Raw genomic sequence first — 18,702 nt, forward strand, 5'->3', positions numbered from 1 at the left:
CCGTAGTTTGTCGCAGTTGCCTCGGCATCCTTTAATTTGTCACCTGGATCGACATAACAAGTGAATATGGGTTACCAGAAGGAGACAAAAGAGGACCCACGTACTCGTGCGACGGAGCTTGGATTCTAGCTCCGTTTGCGTTCGCTTGGCATCCGCCCACTCGGTAGCCGCCTTGTCACGCTGGAGTTCGGTGTCCGCCAACTTCGCTTAGATCTCGTCGCGCAATTGAGCCACGCGTACGAATTCTTCGAGCGCGTAATCTTGCCCAGCAGACGCTTTCTCGAGTGACTCCTTGGTATCTTTCAGTTCCTTAAAAAGACGAGCCAGAGCCACATCCGGCGACAAGGGAGGTGGATTCGGCGCGGGGGGCCCTCCACGCGCCGACCCTAATGCGGATCCACCATGGGTGGATCCCACGTAGTTGTTAGTTACCACCTCTTCTTGGGTCAGGCGCAACTCGTCACGGAGTCGATCCAAGCTCTCGTCCGCGGCTGCACTAGCAGTTTGGGAATCCTCCAGATCCCGCTCGAGGTCATGGATCCGGGATTGGAGCTGGTGGATCTCGGATTCGGCGAGCGCCATCTCCCCAAGGAGGTGGTCGTTGTCGTCCCGCATGCCATCTCGCTGACGGGAGGCGCGATCCAGCCGTCCGGTCAAGTCGCGGACCTCGACCGCTTGATCAGCCAACAAGAGTCGTAGGTCCTGCGAACGAGATACCGCACGGTGCTCCCACCCCTGGATCTCCATAGCCTGGTCATAGACCTGAGCTCGCAAGGTTTGGAGTTGGGTGGCGTGCGAAGACACAGATAACGACTGATAAGCCTGCTGGGCAGCCGCCTCCGCACGTTGAGCTTGGTCTCGAGCATCTTGGGCCGTCTGGAGCTCCGCCGTCAAGGTTTGCACCCGATCGGAAAGAGCCTGGGCTAGAGCCCGCAGATCGGTGGGTGATATTGAAGAAGGGCTGACCGGAGGAGTGGTGGATGGGGCCTTGCCGGGCGATTTGCTGGTACGCTTGGTGGGGGACATGTGTCACGTAGAGGAGAACGCGGTTGGGGATGCTGGTAGTGCACGTCGTGAACGCTGTTGTGCAGCGCCGACCATGTACAGGAGGCGATTGTGGTGAAGTGCTTTCTCAGAAATAAGAGAATGGACCCAGCAAGGGGTCACTATCCCGAATCAGTGATAATTTCAAGTGATTAGAGAGGATTTGGATCATCCGGCGCGGATGCACGTTGCCTGAGGTGGATTGGCCAGGACGAGCAGCACCCCGTATGAGACGATGATGGATATGGTATGAGTGATGTACGGGGAGGCAAGATCCACCAAGGAATACCTCGGATCCACCCTTACCTGGGTTCACTTAGGTGGATATGGGGTATACTATATAAGAGTGGATCGAGTGTGGATCCTATGAAGGAATGATGGTAGGTGTCATCTGAAGGTGGATCTAGTACCCACGACTAACGAGAAGTCAAGGTCCACCGCGAGGTACCCCGGATCCCATACTCCCGAGTTCGGATCCAAGGAGGGAGGATCCCGCATAGAGGGACCTGGATCCAGGATATGGGGACGGTGGATGCAGTGGATCTCGAACTTTCGTGGGACAATGGAGATCACAGACGGTCGCAAGACGATGTTGGATGATTGGAGAGCTCAGATCCATGACGAGTGTACACTTACAGTGAAGTGGATCCAAGCAACCTGGATCCGGATGAGTGTACCCATAATAGGGTGACCATGTTGATTACGCCATGGATCAGGTGGATCTGAGGATAATACAGCTGGGATGATGGGTCAAGGGAAGGAGGGACATGCAGCCGAGCCTGGTAAGGGATTCAACAAGTAAAATACATAGAAGGTAGAAATCCAGGCAGGTATAGGTTTAAGTATCAATACAGTCTTCAATTTGCAAAGTAACACGCAAGTGCCTTCCCGCCCTCAAGAACCGGAACTACATTGGCCGTACGAGCTCCGTGAAGGTTAGGAATTGCGAATCTAGTGTTAATAGCGATAACTGGATAATACATTGGCCAGATCCTACAACCTAGTGAGCTTTCCTATACACGTGCAGATCCAACAGGCTAACCGAATTTACTACTTGGTCGGTTACACCCTAGAGGTTCTCAACTCTCAAGATCCCGTCACAGGAGGCGGCAAGTACGACGTAAAGGAAACGCAAAGGCAAGGGACACACCCGCAAGGCAACCCTACGGCCAGATCCACGATCTAGGCCTTGGATCCATAAGCTCGAATATTCGCTTAGGATTCAGAACCATCCACGGACGCAGAGGGAAGGTTTTCCACTGCTGCTCCACCCCATCGCCAAGACACTCAAGCTTCACCACTTGAACTCTTCGGAAGTTACCGAGAGAGCAAGATCCCGCCCTACCGACGGGTACACAAGGTGAGGAAAGTTCAGCAGCACACGGATCATCGGGGGACCCCCTCCGTTAGTCGGCGTCTGGGCGCAGATGGTAAGTTGGATCCAGCAATCTCGCAGATTTTGCTGATCCCGCTACACCACAGCCTTCCTCTGCTAGCCGATTACGACGATGTATCTGCTCAAGGGGACGATCCGGATACAGCCTCTGCTGATGTTGTCCAGCAAGAGATTGACGCGGACCCCTAAAACGAACTGGAGCATGTTGCGGAGCAGGCAGACCAATTGAATAGCAACCAGTGGGATATTTTTGACCAAGTTATTGCTGCTGTGAGCAGACCGGTTGGAGGGGAAAAGCTTTTCTTTTTGGATGATCCAGGTGGAACAGGAAAGTCGTATCTACTCGAGCAAATACTTGCTCACGTTCGGATGCAATGTAAGGTTGCCATCGCGGTTGCATCGAGTGGGATTGCAGCCACTCTGTTAACTGGTGGTCATACCGCGCATTCGACGTTCCGGATTCCCCTCAAACTAACAGAGACGTCTACGTGCAGCCTTTCATGGCAGAGCCAAAAAGCCAAATTGATTCGTAGTGCGAGTTTGATCATTTGGGACGAAGCGCCGATGATGAACCGAGCTTGCTTTGAGGCTGTTGACAGGTCACTTCGGGATATTATGAAGAACGAGCTGGAGCCGTTCGGCGGAAAGGTAATGGTGTTCAGCGGTGATCACCGTCAGATTCTACCTGTGCTGAAGGATGCTACGCGTGCGGAGACGATTCAAGCTTGCTTCAAGTCTTCGCCGCTGTGGGAGCATTTGCGTCAAGTGCGGCTTACTGAGAACATGCATGTCCGCACCGCCCCAGACGCGGCCAGTGCGGCTGCGCTTGTGGAATTCTCTGAATTTTTACTTCAAATTGGAGAAGGCCGTTACCCATTCAACCATGAAATCGGTGATGGCGATATATGCCTCCCACGCGACATGTGTATCATTCCAGAACGACGGGTACAGCAAATGACCTCTGATGAAGAAGACGCGGATATGGAGCCTCCCTTAAGTTTCAGGTTACTCCCTCCGGCGGATGAGGAACACGAGCGAGACTTGGACGAAGTTGAAGAAGACCGACGAGTCCGCGACGTCAACGCACTCATAGATGCGGTGTACCCGGGCGTTGATACTGAGAATTTACCCGATGAATACTTCGTTGAGCGAGCCATACTAGTCCCCACAAATGCAAGTGTTCGGCGTACCAACGACATGGTTACGGAACGGCTATCGGGTGAAACGAAGGAGTATCTCTCGGTGGACAGCCTCGAAAGGGGTCGCGGATGTAAATATGTTTGAGCGGGGGTTCTTGGACTCGCTTAACTTCTCCGGTATCCCTCCGCACAGGATTGTTCTGAAGGTTGGAACACCTATCATCATGCTTAGAAACCTGAATAGCGACGCAGGACTTTGCAACAGATCGTGGCTTCGGGTTGTGTCACTGCGTGAGAGAAGCATCGAGGCCAGCATTATGTCCGGGCCGTTCGAGGGTAAGAAGATCTTCATTCCTCGGATCGTCTTTTATAGTGAGGACGATGACAAGGAGTTCCCGTTCAAGCTCAAGCGTAAGTAGTTCCCCGTGATTCCAGCGTTTGCCATGACTATCAACAAGGCCCAAGGACAGTCGATCCACACGTGGGTATCTACTTGGAATCACCGGTCTTCGCACATGGGCAGCTTTATGTGGCGTTGTCGGGAGTGACTTCAAGGAAGGCGATCAAGATTGCTGTGGATCCAGAGGCCATCGATGAGGACGGGAACGTACACACCAACAATATTGTGTGCAGAGAGATCCTTGGAACGTGGACTTGGTAGGTCACATAATACATATAATACATTTAGCTTTGATTTCGAATGCTCTTTAATCCGCCGCAGCGCAGCGGAGGCGGTCAGCCCACACTACACCAACCAACCATGCCCTAGCGTCCGCGGAGCGGGCGCCCAGAGCGCTAGTCCTAAACTATCAATGCTAGCACGATGTCTGTCCGGATTTTTGAGCCTTCCCATTGGCTGTCGCGCAGAGCAAAGGCGGCTTCAATTGGTTTAAATTGAATTATTTAGCTCACATCAGTAGACTCATGTGGTTCACAGAGCACATATGGAGATTTGCACAAGACTATCCATTATCCGAAGGCGGTATCGTTTTATTATTACGAAGTATTTACTATTTTAATAATGCATGTTGCTTTAAATATTTAAGTGCTAAACAGAGCTACTTATTCTCAAATGAAATAGTCCCTAAGACGCTTCCAATGCTGCAAGGAGCTTAGCGTACACGTAGGAATGTGTGCTTTCGAGGACATAATATTAATATGCGTAATACTCTGTACTCAATAGTTTCTGCAAGACTAAATGATAACTACAACAGTTTTACTGAAACTATATTACATTTATCAGAGTGTGAGGTAACTGACTAAGCTACATGTACCAAATCGTAGTACATGTACAGCAGAAGCTGGTCGTAAGAACTGGTCGTAAGAGCAACGCTGTGCTAATAAATGTTGTCACTTGATCCATTAAGATAGATAAGATCTAACACGTGATACTGCTGTAAACAAGAGTTGTTTAGACAGCAAGATCCGATACTACATAACGGGTGGACGTGTCGCCGTCAATGGCGTAGAATATTATTTCAAATGGTGCGGCAAGACAACAACAAAACACGAAAAATGTAATTATATTTAGCTAAGTAGGCCCCACAAAGAAATTTTAATAACTCTTGGAGCCTAAATGACGTAAAGTCATCCTGGAATCATTAAAAAAAACACTGCCGTCAACAACAGCAACAGCACGGCGCCTTGCGACACAATACCCAAATGTTTTAAGGAAGTGAGTATTTTGCCCGAATGGGGACTGTCTTCAAACCTACACCTAGCTGATCTTTTACTCCTCTCCGATGTGCTGATTTTTTTTCAGATCCGTCGAGCGTATAGCGTATACCTGGTAAATACCAAAGCTTCTCACAACCACAAATCCCCCCAGTCAAAACGCGCGGCACCAGCGGGAGGAATTTGGCTGCGCAGGCACGTAGCGCGCAAAAGCGCCCACTGTGAGCTGCGGACGAGAGTGACAGCAGCGAGAAAAATGAGTCAAGCGGATTCTTGCGTGAGTGGCAGCCGTCTCCATGTCCCAATGGACCCGAGATGCTCGGCACATCTAGTAGCGCGAGTGATGGAGCTGGACAACAGCTTGTTATCGCTCCACCTCCTTAGAACAGACCCAATTCGAGTCGTGGAAAGCTTTTGATGACTATCTCAGGGTGTACCAAGCGCAATCGTTCCAGGTAACTTTGCACATTTAACAGCCATCTTCAAAGCGCATTAATACTCACTATATTTTGTAGATCTTTCGGATGCGGATAAACACCAATGCGGCTGATCGAAACGCCAAAATGGACGTACAGAGATCTAAGGCACCTCGAATTCCCGTTGAGTGGGTACAGTACGCTCGGACTTTTGTTTTGTACTCATCATGGCAAATGTTTCTCGACAGCGACTAGCAAACGACCACGGCAAGAAACTCGAGCCAAGGCTGTAATGCACAGGTTAGACCTTGGCTTAACGCTCTAAAACACTCTCATTTTGGCTGAATCGGGCAATTTCTGTCTGAGTTGGGCAATTCTGGCTGAGTCGGGCAAGTTTCGGCTCAGTTGGGTATGCTGGGAATTGATTGGCCACGTTTGGAATCATAATCATTGCACTAATGTCTTTAACGTCCCACAGATCAATACGTGCGTCCAAGTGGTCGACAAAGTTTCAAAGAGGTTTGCTGTCAAGATAACGAAGTGTCATCAGGAGCATAACCACAGGCTATCTGAATATGCATTCCCGGGGCACTCTTCTACTCGCGTTTCCATCCCCAACAAAACCTTGCAAACCGTCGATGAACTCCGAAAGGCGGGCGCTAAGAAGACGAGTATTTTTAAATTTATTAAGGAAAATTCGGACAGCAACCCAACTGCTCAAGACGTCCAAAATCTAGTTTGGAAATTGAAGGATCGTGAAAACGGAAAGGGACCATCTTCCAGCGCAAAATGGATGGAGACGTGGATGTCAGAGTTTGGTTACCGGCCCGGGAATGTCGGTCTTGGAGAAGGCCGTTAGCTGGACCGAAACGGTCGACTTCCCTCTCCATATGCCCTCGTGCTTCAAAGTCAATCAAGACCCCAATCTTATTGACAAGCTGAAGTCCATCCCGCTTCTTTCGACTCAGGTATGAATGTTCTGTATGACTCACCTTTATTAATACTATTAACTAAGACGTGCATTTGCTTACTGACGCAGGCAGAAGCACTGGAACTGGTTGGGAAATCTGCACTGGGCGACAACTCAGTTGACATATTGATGTCGAATCTGTTCGCATCAAGGGCCGAAGTGATTGCGGTAGACACAGGACTCACTGGGAACGTCATGAATGGCCACGCTTCTGTTGAAATCATGCACAATATTTTCCTTGACGTGACCACGAAGAAAATTTTGATCCCAGTGATATGTGGAAAGAATCACTGGTGCTCAATCATGATGGATCTTTCACGAAAAGAAGTCTTTATCTACGACCCGATGAATTCCACCTACGGGGCCAATATTCGACCACTTGCCGAGAAGTTGGTGGCGGTGCTACCTGATTTCGTCCCAAGAAAATATCGAGCCCGTGCCTACCAAAGTGATCTCGGAGTGCAAGTCGATAACTACAACTGTGGGATTTTCATGCTAGTAGCCTTCGAGATATTTTGTGGTGCCGAATGTCTTAGTTTGCTGAGTAAAAAGGAGATTCAGTATCTGCGTGCGCTATAGATATCTGTGCATGTGCATTTAGCGATAACAAGTTAGTTCATTTTTCTAATGCAGACTAGTGCTGGATGTTCGCCACAATTTCATTGGATGGATACCTATATGCTATGCATGCAATAGCAAAATGTCAGAATGCCACTCACGTGTGTTCTTCTCTCTACATGCTGTTCTGCTCTCTCAATGAGCTTCCGGCTATACGTATATTTTCGAGGACACTTCATTAGATGACCCTCCGGCTCTAGCTAAGTCGGGCATATTCGGGCGTGCCTGTCGGGTCAATTCTGGCACGGATGTCCTATCGCGTGTTGCCTATTCGGGCAAAATAACGAGTGCCATGTTTTAATCATAACTGGCACATAATCGAGTGTCTAATAGCTCATTCTGAATCAGCACAAAATGAACACTGCATGCATTGAAAAAGCTTCAATTTGTAATTGTTATAGCTTTCATTGAGTTTGGAATGAAAAGTGATCAATCTTTAGTTACTTAAAAGATCAAATAGGCAGTACAAGCGGGTAAGTAGTGCAAGCAAGCAAAATTACTATCTTTTGCATTGATGCGAGCTAAGGCTCAGAAACGGCCTATGATATCGAGCACGACGCAAAGCTAAATATATTGTGTGGCGTTTGTAGACATGCTATGTGAAGTGCAGGTGATTCTGACAGTCTTTTTTAAGCATGGTAAGTATGATGCTATTAATAGGGGCTCAGGTTTTTGTAGGAATAATTGCACGGCTTACTAAGAACTCAGCATTTTGTAGCGAATGGTTTAAATTAAACCCAGATTTATGAAATTATAGAAGTCGATTTAGGCACATGGGGGTTCAGAGTTTTTCGAATAATTATCCACCCTGAGAATTGAATTAAACCTTAACTACCGCCGCGTAGCGGCGGCGCTCGGCTAGTAAATATAAATATCTAATGCTGACCTATCGAAGATGAACTTGTTTATCGTGATATCCTGTCGTACATGCTATACATGTATTTGAAAAGGAAGGTCCAGTATTAAAAAAACGTATGTAATCTCGGCGCAGGATGGAAAGACGCTAAGTTGTATTTCGCATTTGACATTCGTACACTTGTCGCCTCGCGGCGCGGGTATCATAGTGCGACCTTGCGCGACTGCATTTGCCAAGAGTAACACCATGGGCGCCTGTGCCTCTCGCGACGCCAACCGATCTCCTCGGCGACTCAGCAAGTGGAAAGTGGACGAAGAGACTCCAACTGTCGTTGACGGAACCGCTTCAACTCCGTCGAGAGCGGATGACCAAGCCGCTGCTGCTGCTACTCCAAGCCGAGGAGAACCAGAAATCGACTTGGTATTAAACTGTGTCGCGTTCAGCTCCTTCCTGGGTAACGATTGCCTCACCGGGTGGGAAGACGGCTCCATCCAGCGGCTCAATTGGCACACAACTGCCAGTGCTCCTGTTAATGTCTGGAAACCGCATACTCGGGCAGTGAACCGTATTGTTATTGGGGATAAACTACAGATGATTTTCTCGTGCTCACGGGACACAACGGTGGCTATTACGCCGATTACAGACAAGCCTGCGTCCGAGACGGCCACTGTACTACGTGGCCACCAACTGAACGTATCGACTGTTGCAGTAGACGATGCCGAGCAGACGTTGTGTTCTGGAGGACGAGACACTCAGACCATTTTCTGGGACCTGACAACGAGCCACATTACAGCCAAGAACACGACGCCGCAAAACGTGGTCACGTGCTCGACGTGGTTACCTGGCGAAGCCCTGGTCGCCCAGGGTAGTGAAGATTTGAGTGTAAAGTTCTGGGACCCGAGAACGCCCCTACGCGTGCCTGCCCAGTCGCTACGAGGATTTGTGTATTTCCCTCTGAGCATTGCAGCGTATGGAGAGAACGATAATACTTATCTTCTGACGTCCAGTAAAGGTTTCAACGGGGTTGGCTGCGAGGCTCGAGTTTGGGATCGACGCACAGGCAAGCAGGTTATTGAGTTCCAAGGGCACCAACAAGATGCGACAGCGTGTTGTTTCCTACCAAGCGCCGCAGACAAAAGCGAAAAGACTGGCCCTTTGCCGATGATTCCGGTGACGGCATCTAAGGACGGAACGGTGAAGGTGTGGGATGCTGCTACGCTCTCTCCACTGGCAGAAGCGCACGCAGATGGAGCCAAGCGGATGTTCACGAGTCTGTGCAAGGTGGACACTAGTACTCTTCTAGCAAGCACATTTGGGGGCCAAGTCCTCGCATATTCTCTCGATCGTGAGAGGCGAACACTCGCAGTGAAACCTCGATCCAGTTAAGTAAACGTTACGCCAAAACAAGAATATCTCTTTCGTGATTTATCTTTGAAGAAATATTTCACAGTTTTTGTGGCATGGTGAGGAGTGGCGATCTTCTAGCCGAGTGTGGGCAGCAACTTCGGTCGTCTAAATTCGACTTCGAGGTGCTGTTGGGTGCGTCCGTGGCGAGTGTGTGGCAAGCTCTGGGTCGTCATGTGGCTCGACAGCTCTCGCTACGGAAAGGGGTTTCTCTTCATCAATTAGGCAAGCTCGGATTCTACAAGACGCAGACATCCATGCTGTCTGCTCAACCTGTTTTCCTGCTCTCAGATCGCCTCACTTCAACCTACGGCTTTGTATGGCGACACTGCTCGTCACCAGCACCTCTCACAGCAACGGCAGAAGTCAGTATGGCAGCTCTCGGAAACGAAGCTGGCCTTGGATTGGACCAAACGCGTCGTACTTTAGATGCTATCGTTGCCTTTGTTGGTCAGAGGCTGCAAGGCGGTGGGTGCGTTGGTAAATTGGTATTACCAGGGGTCGGAACTTTCACTGTCGATGATAAAGCGCTATCATTTACGTTTGATTCAAGTTTGCTTCGGGCGATCACACAGAATAATCAAGGAGAGATCGCTCCTCCTTCAGCAATCTTCAGGAAGAGCCCCACTGATCTCTTGCGGAAGAAGGCCATGCAACTTAAAGGCGAAGGTGAAATTACGGTACTACAGCGCTCGCTGTCACTAGATGGACCACTTCAAACCACAAATAAGTCCAAACTTCACCTCAAAGCCAAAATCGAATCAAATATTGCATCACACCGAGATGATCTCACTACACCGAAGAAAAGAAGGAATGATATCGAACCCAGAGAAAGTAGAAGTATCGAGCAAGTGTCACCAAACAGGAGACAAATTCTACCACGTTTCCTGATGCCGGAATCGCGCGTGCCCCCCGACATGCTGAAGACGCGTCCAGCTCACGATCAGGTCATGCAAGCTGCGTACCAGCGCGAGGTAGCCAGTATCCGGCAGGCGAAGTGCGTAGACGTGCAATTCAACAAGTTGCTAGCCCATAGGCAGCGTGTCGTACATATTCAGGACTTGCAGAAGCGAGCAGAGGAGAGTGTGGCTCAGAAGGAGCTCAACGCCTTCCTCAGCAGCCAGATCGAGGTGAAGCGACATCGCTCACGTCTGAAGTCTGCCTCAGCCGACCATAGAGCGATCAAAATCTTGCCGTTGGAGCGCGTGATGGGCGACGAGATGAAGCGAAGTGAGAAGAAGAAGCTTAACCAGCGACTGAACGAGCAGGTGGCGGCCAAGGCGGCGCTTAAGAAGGACAAACGCACGTTGGACCAAGCTGAAACAGCCTATTTCATCTCCAAATTGAAGATACAGGACGATATCGACCGCCACGAGGTGGCAGAGCGGAAACGCATCGAAAAAGCGACACTCCTTGCTGGGTGGAGCCAACAGAAAGCTCTCCGCGCCCAAAAGAGCGCTAGAGGGTAGCCATGCTAGCATTTTTGTTACTTTTCGTCTTTCTTTTAGGAAAAGCTAAAATGTTTTTAAACATTAAAAGCCCAAATACTCTGACTCAAGGATGACACTACGCAATACTCTCCCACCGGTGGTGCTCGCCTTGTTTCTGGCGGCCGAGTATTGGCATCCGTGTGGAGCGGTGGACGTGGGAGAAGTAGAAGACAGCGCTTTCTCCTGTCTTAATGCCACCACGATCTCCATCCCGATCAACTCCACATCATCGAGTAACAAAGTGCAGATTACAGACGCGAGCTGTACGTCCAGCGTTGTGACAGTGAGAGGGACGTCGCTGGATTTACGACACCGAGAGATTGCAGCTGTCACGAGTCTGCCGGCGGTTGACATCGTGTACGTGGAGTGGATGGCGTCTCTAATATAACACAATACGCTGCTGATGTGTGCCATGAGAGTAGAAAACTTGACAACAACGACCTTCGCGCTTTCACGACGAGCAACAACATTTCGGAGCTGTACGTGGTTAATTATCGTTTGCATGATACTGTCAACTTTGCGTTGTTGACGTATTGTACTGTTAAGATACATGTCCAACAACAGCATTTCTACGATCGATGAATTCAAGTTCCCCTCAACACTCACCGTTCTGTATGTGGCAATTGCTGAGAAATACCGGCAAGCTCGAGAGTTCATTAACATAAAAACTGATAAATGTCTAGGGACCTCGCCAATAATGCTCTCGGGGATGTCGCTGCCGCCGACCTCCCGTCGTCTCTTCAGTATCTGTACGCTGCTGTGAAATGGTCTTCCTGGTTGCACGAATCTAACGTTTGCTGTGATCAACCTCTGTATGATGCAGCAATTTATCTGGAAACCCGATCGGCTCACTATCCGACGTGTCCTTCCCGTCCGCCTTACTACGATTGTACGTGTTTAATTGGGGGGGGGGATAATCAATTAGGAGAAAGGTTATTGAAAGTCTCACGTTTTATCGTGACACAGGGACGTGGCCGATGCCAGTATTGCAGCTTTGGAGAATTTTCTTTCCCGAGCTCAGTGACAACGCTGAACTTCTCGGACAACCCCATCACTAAGATTAAAGGCGTCATCTTCCCAGACTCCCTCACAGAGTTTACTTTTATTGCTACCGCAGTATCAGCAGCGACGTCAAGCGTATCGGTTGGTACTCGAGATGAAGCTCGTGAATTGCAGACGACCGGAGAGGATCTCATAGAACAGACAATTAGTGTTTTGGAGGAATTTGAAGTGCGTCAGAGTGATGCTGACAGGTTTGAGAAGCTGACGCTGTGGGACGTCTCCACCACGTCCACACTCAGCTGCTCCGACTCGAACGCAAACCCCCGTTACGTAAAAGATACGATGCTGTGTGTGCTGTCAGATAGCGAGTTCGCCGACAAATACGAGCATGTACTTATGGCAGCATCGAGCGGGTCCTTGGCAGGCTCCATGTGGGGGACAGACGACTCTGCCAGTCGAGAAGTGGAGCGGGTAGCGCTGGAAGAAACACTGGACCAGCGACGCTCGTGGTTTCTTATCGGAGCAGCAGCTTTACTATCGGCATTCACTGTCATGCTTTTCGTCAATGGGCTTTGCTTAAGCTTACGACGAAGTGTTCGTGGAGCCTCGAAAGGAAAAGGCAGCAAATCCACTCTGATGAAGGCAGCAAGCGGTAGAACGAACAATTTTTGGCACGAAAACACCGGTAACGTGATGGAGCCAGACGACGAGGTCCGCCACTTGCTGACATCAGATCCACCGCAACCTGAGCCTGAGTTTGATGCTGAAGCTGGAGATTTGGCCGCAAAGAAGTCGAACTCGACCGACCCTATCGTCTATCTCCAACAAGAGCTTTTACACAGTGAAATCGCTTTTTCGCTCATCACACGTCGAAAACTCCTATCAACAATACCTGAAGCAAGAGATGAAAGCTCTCCTGCGTTCATTTACTTCAAAGCTGCTTTCCAAGGCAAGACGGTTGTGCTGAAAACTCTCAGCATCACTGGATATCGCGAGAGCAAAAATCAGCTGGCGGGGTTATGGAGGTTTGTTGAGGAGATTCGCTTGAGCTCCACGTTGTCGCACCCCCAGCTTGTTGCTTTCAGTGGATTCGTCAAGATGACTCGAGTCACTGAGAGTCGTGGCGACGAGGGTGTCGCTCTCGTCATGGAGTATATGGACAAGGGAGACCTCAATATGTTCATCCAAGAACACAAACGATCTCTGCAGAGGAAGAATGGGTTGGTTAGCGAAGACAAAAGTGACGACGATTTCGACATTCGGTCAGACGATGAAATTGGCCCCACTTTTGAACGCCATGACGCTGGTAAGTGGAATTGGCGAGGCTCGTCCGTCTACAAGAACAAACTTTCCATTGCGATCGAAGTGACGCAAGCAGTTCACTACTTGCATTCGTTTCCACAACCTTTATTCCACGGGAACCTCAGCTCCAGAAAAGTTTTCTTGGACACGTGTTGCAGTGCGTTGAGACGTTGGTCTTCCTCCCACAAGAGCGACATCAGCTCTCTTCCTTCGACGGCAACGAGATCTTCTGGACGTAGCAACTGCAGTTCCCAAACTGCAGGAGAGGAAATCCACATGGACATGACAGTCTGGACAGCACCGGAAGTCCTGGACGGCCGGCAATACACACAAAAAGCAGACATCTACTCGTTTGGCGTGCTACTCTCACAGTTGGCCACGTACGAGTGCACCTCAGCTGAGCATTTCGTCATGGACGACACTGAAGCTCCGATGCTGAACAACACAGACAAGGAAACATCAGCAGACGGAGAGGCGCCGACTCCAATTCGGCTGCTCACATTCAGGTGTCAGGCGTTCCAACCGGAGATCCGACCCACAGCGGACGAATTGATCCAAGAACTGTGTCGTATTGAACAAGAACTCAAGGGATAAAGTACACAATAAAATAGGCCCTCGAGTCAACCTGGACTGCCATTGGGTGAGAGCGCTTGCAACAGAGCACAAACTACCGTACATGCACCTTCGATTCTTGGCAAAAATCGCCCGCGTTCGCTGCATTTGACAACCTAAACTCGCTCCTAAACCTCATCTAGGGAAAGATCCGTCTCGATGACGGTGCGATGATTCTCTGTCCACTGCAGCAGCTTCTGCAGCTGGTCGAACGAGCAGGCCTCGCGGAAATACCGCTCCAGAGTTGGCGACAAGATGTTGAGTTGAAGAGCTTCGTTGCGCAGCGCAAAGAAGATCTTGAACAGCTTCGTCAGCTCCACTACTTCCCCATTGAACATTTGCTGAGCATGGCACTGCAGCTGCAGCTTCTGGTCGGCTGTGAGACTAAGCAGCGCGTCCAACTCCATCGCTAAAGGATTGTCGGAAAAAGTACGCAACATTTGCACTTGTAACACTCGTGTGCGCATGGCTGCGAGTTGGCGTCCCACAAACACGAAGCACTTCCACACGGCGCGCTCCCGCTCTCCGTGGGGCATTGCAAGCGTTCGACGCTGTCGGTTGAGACGCATGAGCGACTGGAAGTTCGCGGGGTTCTGAATACTCGCAAAGGCCTCGGTACGACCTGTGACCACTTCAACGCGATTCTTCCAGTCGAACATTTGCGGCGAGTTCGGGCACGGTAGAGGACCAAAGCCAGGACCACTGACACCCCATCGGTACGAGCGAACGAGGTCGCGATTGATTTGCAGACGCTTGATGCCGTTTTCCAACGTTTCCACGTACGTCTGCTGCTTCCTGCGACTTTCTCGCGCTGAATCTCGATTGCGTTCGAGCTTTTTCTCTTTTTTCTTGGCTTCCTCGTCCATAAGCGACTTGAGAATACTACTCACCTCTGGCTTCTCCGGTTTCCTCGCGATATTCACAAAGCCTGGGCCGCCTACTACTACGCCCTTGGGCTGCAATGGTCGAGTGGGTTTCAGTCCAGTGGAAGGCATCCCCATGGAAAAGGCTGGCGTCATCTCCACGTCACTTGTCTGTCCACTCTGAGGGTTAACCTGCTGCTGCTGCTGCATATTCATATTCATAGGCATCTGCATGTTCATCCCCATGGGCATACCGGGCATACCGGGCAGACCCATGGGCACTTGCATCCCATTCAGCCCCATGCCGTTCATCTGAGCCATCTGAGCCATCTGCATCTGGAGCTGGAGCTGCAACTGCATCTGCATCGGGAGGGGCATCCCATTCATCCCGTTCGCTGCATGCGCTCCATTCAGCGCGTTCATCCCACTGGCCCCGTTCATCATGGGCATCTGCATCTGCATCCCCATCATATTCATCGCTTGAGGGCCCATCATCGAGTACATTAGGAAAGGATTCATCATCACCCCTTGTGGACCGAATCCATTGGCTTGTTGCGACGGATCGTTCATATTAGTATCGATACTGTTGTTTGGAGCTGTCTCCGTCTTGTTGGCGCCGTCTCCGCTAGTGGCGCTGGCTTGTGTGGCTGAAGCGACAGGTTTCTCCTTGACATTGTCTGTAGTGTGTTGAGGGGATGGCGGTGAATTGGACGAAGCTGGTGGTCGAGAATCTGGGCATTTAGCCATAAGTGACGCAGCACCGTCAGCCACGGCAAGTTCCAGCGCTGAAGGGTTTGAAGGATTGGACAGACGACGGTGAGCTGATGGGTTGCTGGGTTTATCAGAAGCCGGCGCGTTTGTGGGTGCAGTCGTCTGGTTACCACCACCGAAGTTGTTCATCCAGTTGGGTGCAGCTTGCTGGAATTGCTGCTGTTGCTGGTATTGCTGCTGGTATTGCTGCATCTGTATCTGCTGCTGCTGCTGTTGGAACTGCTGCATGTGGTTCGGATGCATCTGCTGCTGCTGTGGCTGATGCTGGAAGCCCATCGTGCTCTGGCCTGGAGCTGCAGCGTTAAACATCATGTTCTGCATCACTGTGTGTCCTCGTTGATCTCCGTCCAACTGCTTGGAGAATGCCCCGTCGTTGCTGTCATCCAACATGTTGACGATATCCTCACTGAGCGATCGCTGGACGCTCGCTCGAGGTTTCTGCGGGTCGTCTTGCATGAGTGTGTGGTGCGTATTCATCGTATTGGGCGAGGCGTTCTGCTGCTGCTCGTAGCCTGAGTTGGCGTTGAGACTGGACACGTGCATACTCGGGTTTGGACTAGCCGTGGAGCTGGCGGTGCTGGCTGTACTCACTTCGTCTGTGAATACGTCAAACTTCATTCCAAAGTTGGCGTCGTTCTCGTTCCAGTCGTCCCACAAATTGCGGCTCATGTTGGACGACAGACCTCTGCAAACACAATAATTAGTTAGAAGAAGGTTTCAAAGCGCCCGTTAGACGTGTTCCTTTGACGTACGAGAGCACTGGGTCCAGATGAAGAGGAGGGTCGCTCATCCCGAGGTCCATGGACGGCTCCTCACCCTCGCCAGTCTGCAGATTTAATAACAAGAACGTCAGAAACGAGTTTCTGTCGACGAAGAGCGGGACGGGGTACGTACACCGAGGGCCTGGTAGGGCTGGTAGTGGAGTGCGGCCTTCTTGGCCTTGGGCGCCTTGGACATGCTGCTATATAGGGGCGTGAGCGGCCGCGAGTGGTTGGTCCGGTTGCCTGGTTCGCTGCAATTCGGCGTCTACCGCCGGCCCTGTCGACAGATGGCAAACACGAGATGAAACGTAATCAGAGGTCGTATTTTGCTTCTAACTATTGGCTGAAAAGTAGATTTGATGTGCGTTGATTCGCTGACAAATGTGTCTTTTATATTGCATAAAACACAGTACCTGTATTTCAGAAGAAGTTGACACTGCCCGGAAACGCTACTTGATTGGCCGCACTGAGAGCGCGCAGCAATAATGCCACCATGGCACGTCCCAGCGACCAGCTCCATTACCGGCCAGACGAAAGAGCATAGTGAAGGCAGCACGAGCTGAATCGCAGTATGTGGTGTTGTGGAGGTCATGCTGTCACGACAGCAAAAACGCCGGAAGCGTGTCAATAGAATGGAACTTGATGGCGTGGTACACACCATGACAGCCTTCAGATGGCTACAGAAAAAGCTACTTTCATGGTTATGAGCCTTGCAAATTGCAATGGTACACATTGTGCCTGTCTTGATTAATATTGGTAAGGCCTTGAACACAAAGATTTATCGGTGGGGTGACAAGAAGGAGTACAGGGAGTAACGGCAATAAGAAAGGGTCCAACGAATTAAGTACTGATGGCGCATACGTTACGTAAGTCAAAACAAATCGAGGAGGTCTCAAATGTACTGTATTAAAGAATTAATATCTTACTCGATCGGATTGAGTAGGTCGTCAATTTCACTTCATCAACGTATTAAACCAGCATGTCTGCAGTAGTTTCAAATATCCTGTTATGGCACCTCGTTCGCGGCATCACATATCCACTGAAACGCTTCGGATGGTACGATACTGTACGAGTCCGTGTCCCCGTCAAGTAGACGTAGAGCTGCCTCTTGTATCCGTGTAGCCATAAAGCGCTGCTTCAACCACGCTATGACCCCTTGGTCCATAGGTTGGCATTATCCAGCAGCAGAATATGTCTGCCATGCTCAGCAATTATCTTGTCTAGTATTTGTAGCCACTTTTGGAAAAGCTTCACTGTCATCCAGCCCTTCCCAGTGCCGTCATATGCTGTAACGGGCCAGGTATTTACTCCGTTACTTGCTTACACTAAAGTGTTGAGAAAGCTCGCAATAGAACGACTGAGTCTTAGGTTTAAAGAAAAATCAACTCTGACTTTATTTTAGGACCAAGGCCACAGCCCTGACCACTCAAATACACGTCATAGTCTAATTGGCTGATAATGGGTCTGGCTTCCCATATATCAGCCAATGGCATGACAGCATTTCAGCACACGGCTGATGTACCTACTTATGTAAAGAAATCTACCTACTTATGTAATGGAGGGGCCCATAACATTACCCCCTCTTAAAGTTGCACTTACGCAACATAAGCACTGATGAAGAACATTGGAGAAGACTGCAGGAACGGCAGAGCTAGCGGTGACACTCGCGACATCAAGCCACTGGCGTATCAACAAGGGACACCACGCTCGGCAGCGAGCGTGCAGAGCGAGAAGCCATCTCAGACAACAGCTTGGAGGCCACCGGCGCTGGTGTCGACGCACGTGGGCTTCGAGGAGCTAGGTGAGGTTCGGTGGAGTGGAGCTTGGACCTTTGGAATTGTCCTGAGGCGCATCGAAATGTCTGCGACGTCGTGTCCGAGCGGGTAATGGAACATGCTCACGCGCAGTACGCGTGAGTTCGATTCCCACTGAGGTCAAACTCCGCGACAAGTGCACGAGCAAGTGTTTTTGCAAGAAAACGCTGCGGAGACGATGGATTCAGGAAGACCATGATGGCGGAAGACCGCATCGATGAAGTGCACCGCGGTATCTGCCGCGGTGATCGAATCCGACACCGGAATCAGGTGGACCATCTTGCTGAAGCGGTCTACGAACACCAAGACACCAGAGCGTCCTTTAGCATCGGGTGGGAGCTCGAAGATGAAGTCCATCGACACCGAACGCCAGGCCTCGGTGGCCACCGGTAGACGACGCAGGGGAGCTTGCGAAGACGAGGCAGGTTTCACGCGCTGGCAGATCTCGCAGGTGCGCACCTACTTACGTACCCATTTGTACAGGTGGGGCCGATAAAAGTCGCGTGACACAGCGGCAAACGTCTTCTCGCGACCGAGATGAGCACCCAGCGGGGCATCATGGAACTCATG

The 18,702-nt window shown here is 50.4% G+C and overlaps 4 protein-coding genes and 1 pseudogene across 5 annotated transcripts; 4 read left to right on the plus strand and 1 right to left on the minus strand.

Moving 5' to 3' along the window:
- Positions 1-6,502: 6,502 nt before the first annotated feature.
- PITG_17703 (uncharacterized protein) lies at positions 6,503-9,499 on the plus strand (the record flags this gene model as incomplete). The annotated part of the gene is made up of 4 exons (XM_002997527.1): positions 6,503-6,637; positions 6,709-7,207; positions 7,848-7,895; positions 8,322-9,499. The coding sequence occupies 4 exons, from the start codon at positions 6,503-6,505 to the stop codon at positions 9,497-9,499; spliced, it is 1,860 nt and encodes a 619-aa protein (XP_002997573.1).
- Positions 9,500-9,573: 74 nt separating this feature from the next.
- Positions 9,574-10,986, plus strand: PITG_17704 (uncharacterized protein; the record flags this gene model as incomplete). The annotated part of the gene is made up of 2 exons (XM_002997528.1): positions 9,574-10,247; positions 10,353-10,986. The coding sequence occupies 2 exons, from the start codon at positions 9,574-9,576 to the stop codon at positions 10,984-10,986; spliced, it is 1,308 nt and encodes a 435-aa protein (XP_002997574.1).
- Positions 10,987-12,351: 1,365 nt separating this feature from the next.
- On the plus strand, positions 12,352-13,905 carry PITG_17705 (protein kinase; the record flags this gene model as incomplete). The annotated part of the gene is made up of 1 exon (XM_002997529.1): positions 12,352-13,905. The coding sequence occupies one exon, from the start codon at positions 12,352-12,354 to the stop codon at positions 13,903-13,905; it is 1,554 nt and encodes a 517-aa protein (XP_002997575.1).
- Positions 13,906-14,051: 146 nt separating this feature from the next.
- On the minus strand, positions 14,052-16,514 carry PITG_17706 (uncharacterized protein; the record flags this gene model as incomplete). The annotated part of the gene is made up of 3 exons (XM_002997530.1): positions 14,052-16,242; positions 16,310-16,383; positions 16,452-16,514. The coding sequence occupies 3 exons, from the start codon at positions 16,512-16,514 to the stop codon at positions 14,052-14,054; spliced, it is 2,328 nt and encodes a 775-aa protein (XP_002997576.1).
- Positions 16,515-18,183: 1,669 nt separating this feature from the next.
- PITG_29321 lies at positions 18,184-18,255 on the plus strand (annotated as a pseudogene). The gene has a single exon. The product of its transcript is annotated as a tRNA-OTHER (tRNA).
- Positions 18,256-18,702: the final 447 nt, after the last annotated feature.

Source organism: Phytophthora infestans, genomic scaffold (genome assembly GCF_000142945.1).
Source record: "Phytophthora infestans T30-4 supercont1.70 genomic scaffold, whole genome shotgun sequence".
In the NCBI taxonomy this organism is placed as follows: Eukaryota; Oomycota; class Peronosporomycetes; order Peronosporales; family Peronosporaceae; genus Phytophthora; species Phytophthora infestans.